At 38.6% G+C, this 10,850-nt stretch overlaps 1 protein-coding gene across 1 annotated transcript in view; it reads left to right on the top strand.

Moving 5' to 3' along the window:
• The window catches only part of USO1 (USO1 vesicle transport factor), a 127,956-nt gene extending 117,658 nt beyond the window's left edge, over positions 1-10,298 (top strand). Inside the window, exons 21-24 of the mRNA XM_006871572.1 lie at positions 5,886-5,984; positions 7,550-7,657; positions 8,617-8,832; positions 10,194-10,298. Of these exons, the coding sequence (XP_006871634.1) occupies positions 5,886-5,984; positions 7,550-7,657; positions 8,617-8,832; positions 10,194-10,298 (528 nt within the window). The remainder of the gene's footprint in view (positions 1-5,885; positions 5,985-7,549; positions 7,658-8,616; positions 8,833-10,193) is intronic.
• The last annotated feature ends 552 nt before the right edge of the window (positions 10,299-10,850 follow it).

Genomic DNA, 10,850 nt, shown 5'->3' on the forward strand with positions numbered 1-10,850 from the left:
CTCAGTCACTTTATCTCGTTTCTGGACATGTGCAGATATGGTTGTCTGCTTCTGTTTTTTGGGCATCTTCAGGGGTTATCAGTGGCCTTAATACTTAGATGGGTGTGTATTTTGGTGTTTTTTTATGCTTTCTGAATGCCTCCAGGTAGATGTGATCAGGAGATAGGCTTCCCTTTTCACTCTTCTTCCTGAGAAGTTTCAATATACCACTGTTGGTCATTTTGACGTAACCTAGGATTTAATTTTCGGCCTGTTTCCTCTTTTGTCTGCTTGTCCCGCTCCACAATCCCCGTTCAAGCCTTTTTTCTAGCTGAAAACAGTTCAGGCCTGGCTGTGACCATTTGGTGTTAATTGGAAACTGTCTCTTTATATTTCGAGGAGATCTGTGCACATGCTAGTAGAACCCTCCGAGGGTGGGGCTGGGGTGCCCACTAGCTCAAGCACCCCTATTGTCACCCGAATGGAGGTGCACAGACAGCAAGGGACCAGTGAACAAATACCAAAAGAAAAGAATGTCCACACCTTTATCTCAGCGGTTCTGCCAGGCGTCTGTGGCGGCTCCAATCCTTCCCCCATGTGGTCTCACCCAAGATGGCGGCTCCTGGAGTAGCCGAGCGTCCAGACTAGAAAGCAATAGATTTCTTGCTTCTGCCACAAATTCCCCCAGCTGTAAGCCTTCCAACCTTCTAAATATTCCTTTGTATGTGGTTCAGAGTTCTGGGACCATCCCTGAGCCTGCTTGGTCGGGTATTCTGTGTTATTGTTGGCGGAGCTCCTTTGCTGCACTTCCACCCAATCTGCCATCTTGTTTGTTCTCCTCCATAAAGTTTTTGAAGTACCCTTGCATAAATCTATGTTCTGTAAAATTTGTAATTGCAGAATAAAATCTTACAAAGATAGAAGTTTACTTTTAAGAATGACAAAGTAATTGCCACTAGACTAGCCTTCTCACCCTAAATCTAAATCACTGGAAGACTGGACGAGATACATAGAGTACCAGTTTTTAGACATTGGATGACAGTCTTTTTTTTTTTTTTTTTTTTTAAGGTTTTTATTGTGTATTGAATGAAAGTTTACAGGGCAGATCATCAGTTTTACATTCAACAAATCATATACCTTGTTTCATTACAATGATTGTAATCCTCTCCACCTAACCATCAGTTAACAGTTTTTCTCTCTATTCACTTTAGCTTTTTTTAAAAAAAACAAACAAACACAAACACTCAGGCATATATAATAATTTACACCTCTAAAGGGCACATTCTGCAAGTCTGCCTACTGGCCACCAGCTCTTGGTCCCTCTCTTCCCTTGAATCTAGAGTCTTCAGCTGCTCCACGTCTCCATGACTCTGCCTCCGTCTCTGGCATCACTGCGTCTCTGGATAAGGTCCCACATTCTGCTTGTGCTCTTCTCCTGTGTGGTCCTAGGGTCCTCTGTTTCTGGGCTGTAAGATTAACCATGCCACTGTTTTTGTTACAAACTTCTACCTTTGCAATTGTGACAGTCGCTAAATTAGTCATGATAACAGTAATTCATTATTGAATCATACGAATCTTATCCCTGTCTCTTTTAACCAGACCAATCTAGACAAGATGAAAACTATACACTGGGGACTCTCTCTCCCCCTCCCCCATACTCTTAAACTACACTCCTTCTTGAAACCTTGTAAACCAGTCATTTTGTGCCTTTACTGCCCCCTGATTTAAAGTAGCCAATGTCTGAGTTGTCTGTCCTTATCTAACCATTTTACAGATGAGATAGCATTGATACTTGATGTGAAGACTTCTTCCCTGTCTGTTGGTATTTAGAGTTACTACCTCCATGAGTTGCTCTGGTAGCATAGTGATTATGAATCAGGCTGTGAACCGCAAGGTCAGCAGTTCGAAACTACCAGCTGAACTGCAGGAGAAGGAGAAGGCTTTCTGCTCCCGTAAACATTTACAGCCTTGGAAACCACGTACAGGGTCGCTATGAGTCAGAACCGACTCCACGACACATAATCACCACCACCACCCTAGTTTCCTTTATCAAAAAAAATTTTTTTTTTTTTTGGTCATCTTCCTCTAATGGAGTTCTGATTATTGAGCCATAGAGGCTAGGTCAGATGTGTACTGTCTGCAAGTTTGGGTGTTCTTGTGCATCTCCCCTCAGTTCATATCAACTGAATGCTTCACTCTCAGTTGTAGCCCTCTGTGGCTATGTCCTGTACATGGGCTCAAGTATCCCCAGGTCTCAACACGTTTTGGATCAACCAGCCCTTCCTCTTCTCTCTCTCATCTCCAGTTCAACGGGTGTCAATGGACTATGGTTGAACTCAGCTCATTTCTTCATTGCTGCCTTTCCCCTCTTCCACTCACCAGTAGACCAATGTGGTCGCCAGCAAGCTTACATTCCTGCTTAGGTGTTCTCTTTGAGTTTCAGTTTTAGAGGGGAGTTTGTCCTGAAAGGACTTGATTTCTTACCTAGGTGGCTTCCTATCAAACAGCTTGCTTATTCTTGTAGAAGCCAGTCATGCTGACATTTTTGTTTTGGGTTTTTCCTGATGCTCTTTCTTTGAAGATGTATCTTCTGTTATTCTTGCTGTTCTAGGCTGCTCTGCTTGTCTTTGCTAGTGGGAATGTCCCACTTCATAAGGTTCTGGAGACAGTCATTTTTAAGACTGGGATACACACCTGAGAGAGGAGAGCAACAGCAAGGTGACAGCTCTGTGAATGCTGTACTACATGGAGGGGGATTCTAAGCAGAGTAGGCAATCCCTCTGCACTAAAGAAAGGGTGTTGGAGTTCAGGAAGGCTGAGGTACTTGGAATACGTGAGCCCAAATCATAGATGGCAAGAGCATGACCAGTCAGTCAACAGACAGGGTCCTCACTGAAACCTGGGGCATGTCTATAGAGCTCAGAATACGTCTCAAAAAGCTGAAGTTGGCCTGCAAATAAACTGCTGCTGAAATGAAGCTTAAGATACTGGAAAATATGAAAACAAAACCCAGACTCTTAAGTAGTGTAGCATTGTAGCATCCAGTCAAAAATTGCTAGGCATGTGGAAGAAGCAACAATTGAAGAAGAAAATATTCAAGTACTTGATAAACACATAAAAAAACATTTTACATCATTGTTGTTAAGTGACAACAAGTCCGTTCCAACTCATAGAGACCCTGTATATGGTTTCCAAGGATCAGCTGGTGAATATGAACCATGAGCCTTGGGTTAGTAGACCAGTGCTTTCCTACAGTGCAGATTACATTATTATTGTTGTTAAGTGTTGTATAGAGTTTCCGAGAAGCAGCTGGTGGGTTTAAACTGCTCATCTTGCAGTTAGTAGTCAGTGGTTATCATACAGTGCCACACTGCATCTACTTTATATCATTAGCCATCAACAGAAGAAAAATTAAAACTAAAATTATATAATAACTTTCTAGAATTGCTAAAAATATTGACAGTACCAAGTGTTGACAATTAGAACTTCCATTCATTGCTATTAAAATACAAAATGTCACAGCTGAGAGAAGTGGAAATATGTATGCAAAAAAACACTATTCATAATAATCAGAATATGAAACCAACACCAATGAGAGTACATAAATAAGTTTTATGGTAAATTCATACAGTGGAGTACTCTCCTCAGCAGTAAAGGAAAGAACTATTGAAACACACATCAGTGAATCTCAGAAACACTTTTCTGACTAAGACCACTCACAAAAAGAGTAAATATATGATTCCGTATGTATGAAACCTCATTCATCTATCAGTTTGTCACACTGTGGTGGCTTACGTGTTGCTGTGATGCTGGAAGTTATGCCACTGATGTTTTAAGTACCAGCAAGGTCACCCATGGGGGACAGGTTTTATTAACTTTCAGACTAAGAAGGAGAGCTGGACCATATTTGAATGCTTAACCACTGAAAAAACCATGTGAGAACACGGAAACATTGCCTGGTACAGTGTCAGAAGATGATCCCACCTGGGTTGGAAGGCACTCAAAATTATGAATGAGGAAGAGCTGATTCCTCAAAGTAGAGTCGACTTTAACTACATGGATGGAACAAAGCTTTTAGGACACAACTCAAAATGAGAAGAAACAGCTGCAAACATCCATTAGTAATCGGAATGTGGAATGTACAAAGTATGAATCTAGGAAAATTGTGGTCGAGTGCCACACCAGGACTCTGATCCTAAGCGTTAATGAGCTTGAAATGGACAGGTATTAGTTATTTGGAGTCAGACGCCTGTGGTTCACTATGCTGGGAATGACATGTAGAAAAACGGAAAAGTTGAAAGATCATTTAAAAGAGAAAAAAGAAAGAAAAGACTGAAGTGGATGTCAGAAGAAACTCTGAAACTTGCTCTTGAATGTAGAGTTAGCTAAAGGGAATAGAAGAAATGATGAAATAAAAGATCTGAACAAAAATTTCAAAGGACAACTCAAGAAGACAGGGCAAAATATTATCAGGAAATGTTAGAAAGACTACGAGTTAGAAAACAAAAGGAAGAACACACATAGCATTTCTCAAACTGAAGAAGTTGAAGAAAATTTGAAGAAAAAAAAACTTTAATTGAAAAAATTCAAGCCTTGACTTATAATATTGAAGGATTGTATAAGCGAAATATGGAGTCCTGGTGTGGCGCTGTGGGTTAATACACTGGACTGCAAGGTTGGTTTGAACTGCAAGGTCAGTGCTTCAAGCTCACCAGCTGCTCCTCAGAAACCCTATACGGGGTCGCTATGAGTCAGAACCAACTTGACATTACCTCACGACAACAAATAAGCAAAATAATGAACAATGCAGGAAACATCAAAAGAAGATAAAATAATTGTCCTGTGTTCAACCATTTTATGAGGTAGCATAGGATCAAGAACGATGGTATTGAAGGAAGAAGTCCAACCTGCACTGAAGACATCAGTTAAAAAAAAAAAAAAAAAAGGTTCCAGGAACTGATAAAATACAATTGAAATGTTTCAATAAACTGCTGAAATGCTGGAAACACTCACTAGTCTATGCCAAGAAATTTGGAAGACTGGCCAACTTATTGGAAGAGATCCATTCCAAAGAAAGGTGATTCACGGAATGTGGAAATAAACAGTATCATTACTGTTACATGCAAGTAAAATTTTGCTGAAGATAATCTGAAATTAAACTTTCAATTAGTTTTTCCCTTTCATTGTAGCACTATTGCTTTCATCTATGCTTATGTCTCTGTAGTATAGATGTCCTGTATTGCTTTTCCCGAGCCTGTTAAGAGTTGTGCTTGGTGTTCTTGGTGGCCACCGTGGCCTCCAGCTTTCCTAGGTCTGCTGTGTCAGCTGCCACTGCCATTTGCTTTCTGACATTCCCATTTGTATTGCTCTGATCTCTTCTCTTGTGCTGTTTGTCCTAATGGGGTTCCCCCTGACTTTCTTCTCACTTTTTCTCCCTCACTTTATTGCTTTCTCTCTCCCTCCTTTTCTTTCTTCCTTCCCTAATCCCTTTATTACTGTTTACTTGGGAGTATCATGAAGGTGCAGAGGTAAAGGGATATATTTAATTTTCTATCTTGAACCTGAAGTTCCTAGAATAATTCCTTAGAGTTAGATTTTAAAACTTGAAAATTATAACTTATTTAGGGAGAAGGTCAAGAAAGGAGAAAATATTTTGTTTTCCTATAATTAGAAATTGTTGTTTTGCTGTTAAGTGCTGTTGAGTCAGTTCTGACTCATAGCGACTCTGTATAAGGTTTCGGATGCTGTAAATCTTTGCAGGAGCACAAAGCCTTGTCTTTCTCATAAGAAATTGTGGGCTTTAATTGGCACTGTGGTTTGCAGTCCAGTGTTTATTGCACAAAGCCAAAAATTACTTGATGAAATTAATACTTTAATGTTTTAATTCCATAATGTTTGTCTTTTAGGAACTGGCAACACTAAAATCTCAGTTAAACTCACGGTCTGTGGAGATCGCAAAACTACAGGCAGAAAAACAGGAGCTCTTACAGAAAACAGAAGCATTTGTAAGTTCTGTTTTGTGTGTGTTTGTTTTTTTTCCTTCTGAAAGGTAGCAAACACAAAGTTGGTATAATATTGCCCTTCAGCCACTATGAAAAAGAAGCAGTTTAGTCAGATAGCATTTTCTCTTCTGTTCTGAATACTCACTAGTAAGAATTTAGTCACATGGGGTCCTGGGCTAAAGCAGCAAGCTGTATACTAAGAGGGTGAGTAAAATATTATTTGCACTCTGGCTGTAGAATTTATTTTAATCAACTTTTAGAAAAGACCAATGCATCATTTTTTTTGACATAATCTCCTTGCTTTTCTTTACACTTTGTCTATCATCAACAAGCTTTCATATTCCCTTATTAAAACATGTTTTAAGTTAAGTTGCAAAGCACAAGTGCTGTCTTCACTTCTCCATTCTCCATCAGAGGTGAATCTTCATCCTCAAAGGACTGCTTTAAGGAACCCAAACACGTGAAAGTCTGATGGAGCGAGATCAGTACTATAGGGAGGATGCTTTAACACCTCAAAATGAAATTTTTGTGGAGTGTCAACAACATGCGGAGAGTGCAGACATGCCTTGTCATACAAGATCACAAGGCCCTTGGATAGCAGTCCTTGGCATTTAAACTGAAGTTTAGGCTTCAGCTCTTCAGTGATCATCTCACTGTAATTAGTACTGCTGATTGTTGAACTTTTTCCTGATCGTATTCCAATACTGACCCTTGAAAATCCCAGAAAACTGTAAGCATCAATTTTCCAGCTGATGGTTAACTTTTGAACTTTTTTTGGTCGGTGATTAAGGAAATTTCCATTCCATACTCTACTGTTTACTCACAGGCTCATAGCGATGAATCCGTGTCTTATCACCAGCAACAATTTTTTAAGGAAATATTTACCTTATTTCAAGTATCAGTCCAAATTTTGTTTGCAGATGTCTAAATGCTTCTGTTTAAGCTCTTCTGTGAGTAGTTTCAGTACCCATCTCGTACAAACTTTTCAAAACCAAACTCTCTATTGCAGATTATTTCATAGGTAGAGCTATGGCTGATTTAATATCGCTCCATCCTGCCTAAGTCTTCTGCCATTGTGAGACAGCTCGTATTTCAGGAAGAGCATTTTGTTGCATGTAAACACAAAGAGTTATATATTCTTTATTGGGAATTATGTATTCTGTTATTCAAAATAACAAGAAAATTAAAACATTTTGCGAGTTCATATTGATAGTTTGCATTTAAAATTTTTTGTAAAGATTTTTTGTTTTTAAATTACTATTTGATCATTTATTTGATTTTTGTTGTTGATGAGAATATACACAGCAGAACATACACCGGTTCACCATTTCTCCACGTCAAATTCAGTGACATTAAATGGTGTTTTTTGAGTTGTGCAGCCATTCTGAACCTCCTCTCCTAAGTTGTTGTTCCCCTATTAGTATAAACTCACTGTCCCCCTCAGTTTCCTATCTAATGTTAACAGTTTGAACCATATACATCAATGGTAAAAGAGCACAATGCTCGTGCCAGATGGAATTTTAAATTCTTTGAAGCAATGTTTTTGTTTTTCAAATTTCTGCTTTCAGCCTGAATCAGTTTCTGTATCAGGAGAGAGTGCAGCATTAACAGCAACAAAAACTACTGATGTCGAAGGAAGATTGTCAGCATTATTACAAGAGACTAAAGAATTAAAAGTAAGTTTTTGGTGAAACTTTATTGCATGTTTTATCAAATAAACTTTAGGAAATTGATTTCACTACTATTAATCTTTCAGACCCTTAAATTAATGGAAAAAGCTAGTGGGACATAACTATATCTCACAACATTTGCATTACTATTTTAATGACTTCATGGCACAAATAGAGTTTTTATAATCCCATTTCAAATGATGGTACCAAATATGTAAAATAAGAATGTATGTTAATGGAATTTGAAAGTAGAATCATTGAAAATGCGTAATTTTTCTGTGACCCTCAATATCAAATTGCAGTAAGTAAACAAGGGGTATAGATTTGGCTAAAACATATATTGTTGTTATTAAGTTATTAACATTGAGTCAGTTCCGAGTCACAGCAACCCTGTATAGAGTTTTCAAGGAGTGACCGGTGATGATGAGCTGCTGACCTTGACGGTTCAAACTCAAACTGATCTCGTGGTCCAATGCGTTATCCCACAATGCCACAACAGGATTCCTGCTAGCTTGTTGTGTAACAGACATACAGGAATAAGTAAAGGATCAAATAACATTAATAAAAATAAAGACATAAAGTAAAAATAGAAAAAGGAGGATAATTGTGCTTCTTAGATTGTGAGCCAATTTTGTGTTATTTTAAAGTCTTGAAGTATATTCTATGTCATTGTTCTTTCTAGTTTAATTACATATGTGAAATTGGGCTAAAAATTTTTTTTAACTTGATTTAGAGTTGTAATTCTGAAGCTAACCAGCCTTCTGCTGTCTGGAGATTTATGTCTCCATATACTCTTCTAATTACCTGAACTGTATGGCTGTTTGAGCTTGTAGACCATTCTGAAGAATAGCCAATTACAGTTTTGTTGTTAAACTCTGTTTTTCACAATAATGTTCTTAGATCCCAGTTACTGGGTGTGGGTGTAAATACGTGTGTTTTGGTAACTGTCACTTTTCTTTTCCTAGAATGAGATTAAAGCTTTGTCTGAGGAAAGAACTTCAATAAAAGAGCAGCTGGATTCATCGAACAGTACCATTGCTATCTTACAAAATGAGAAAAACAAGCTACAGATGGAAATTACAGATTCTAAAAAGGAACAAGATGATCTCTTGGTGCTGTTGGCTGATCAAGATCAGAAAATATTTTCATTGAAGAATAAACTCAAGGAAGTTGGTTATCCAGTAAGCTTAAAATATTTCCAAAAATAATTTGCATTATGTTTGATTCTAAGGCTTTTTAAAGACTGTAGTCTGGAAAGATTGTATCTCTACAGTAGTCCCCCTTACATGTGGCTTTACTGTCCACGGTTGCAGTTACACCCCGAGCAACTGTGGTTTCAAAATGAAGTCTCATGCCATCCTTCTCCGTTCAGAGTTGGCTTCTTCCTCCTTCAGTGGGTACAAGCTTGGAAAATACATTTGGGTGAGAGGCTGAGCCTTGCCCTGCCAGTGTCAAATGTGCTAACACTGCCTGGCCAGGGCACCCTGGGTACATGTCTTATGTACGTATAGGATAACGCACAGTGTATATATAGGGTTTGGTATAAGCCAGTTTCACACATCCACTGGGTCTTGGAACTTAACCCCCATGGATCAGAGGGAGTCCTGGTGCGCACTGTAGGATAAGCACTGGACCACAAGGTCGCTTGAATCACAAGATCGATGCTTTAAACTCACCAGCTGCTCCATAGAAATCCTACACAGGCTTGCTATGAGTTAGAATTGACTTGATGGCATTTAACACCACCACCACTATGTACCTATATTATGGGCATAGTTATGTAACACATGGGTGAATGCTGTATAGCCTACATTGCTTTCACTGTATTCAGTGAATTGGCCAAAGCCACAATTTAGGTTCAATTTCCATTACTTTTAAATTGTTCTGCTTTGACCTTTGAACTTAGAAAGTGAATTGATTTGATTGTTCCTGTGATACTAAAACTCTCAGCAAACAAGTAATACCATTATGTTTTGTTATGTTGTGTTCTGATTCATGTATGGAGAAGTATAGCTCTCCCTCAGCAAAATTAGCCCCTGTATGTCATCTCATGTTAAAAGCAACAGAGCTTTGAGCATTAAGTCAGAAAATTGGATGGATGCAATTACTAGAGTATAAAATTTAACAACAGGATGTATATTACCTGCTGCTGTCGAGTTGATTCCAACTCCTCTAACAGCTATCTAGGACATAGTAGGGTCTGTGCATAAGGGTTCCGACAGTGAAAATCTGTACGTAAGCAGCCTGCTCCTATGGAGCAATTGGTGAGTTCAAACTGCTGACCCTTCTGTTAGCAGCTCAGTGTCACCAGAGCTCCTTAGGGTATATGTCGTTGTTTTTGGTAAGTGCTCTCAAGGCTTCCGGCTCATGGTTATCTTGTATAGGGTTTCCGAGGAGTGACTGGTGGGTTTGCATCACTGACCATATGGTTAGCAGTCCAATGCTTATCTTACAGCACCACACCACTACTGCAGGTTATGTATTGTTACATATTAAATGTTAAATGAATGAGACTTACTAAGTTAAATATGTTTTCCATTAGATTGAAGAAGAGGATGAGTTGGAAAATGCAGATCCAGGTATTGATGATGATGATGAAGATGAAGAGGATGTGGATGTAGATGGGGAAGACCACGATCACATCTAACTAGTATCTCTAGGAATGGTAGAGATTGCATTGTAACTTTGAAGATGGACTCTTAAGACAGTGTTTTGGTGTGCCTCTGCAGAAAATAAAGATTCAGAAAACAAGTGGGAAGCATTCATTAATAAGATTACTGTTGGATTTTGTAAATGATGCCACCCATGTTGAAAACCCCAAAACACTTATGTGGAAAACATTTATTTAAATGTATCTGAACTGTCCCAAAATAAAATTCGTAAAAAGCGTTAGATACCAAAAATACACTATCTTAAAGCATGGTGGCAATGCTGTTTGCCTTAGTTCATTGGTTTTTTGCATAAATTCTGTATTTGTCTATTTTCATTTTTCAGAATTTGTGACTTTTGAGTACTAACTTATTTGATTTAATGTGTATTGAATTGAAATCATTGTTCTTAAATTCAGCACTGGAGTTCTTAGCTGATGATTTTTAAAAAGTGGGTTTACTTAAAGGCAAGATGGCAGGTATTGGGGATAATGCCTATCGCCAGCCTTCCATCGGATGTGACTCCCAAAAGGAGCAGGGTGGGACAGTTT

Source organism: Chrysochloris asiatica, unplaced genomic scaffold, assembly GCF_000296735.1.
Source record: "Chrysochloris asiatica unplaced genomic scaffold, ChrAsi1.0 scaffold00169, whole genome shotgun sequence".
NCBI classification, from domain to species: Eukaryota; Metazoa; Chordata; class Mammalia; order Afrosoricida; family Chrysochloridae; genus Chrysochloris; species Chrysochloris asiatica.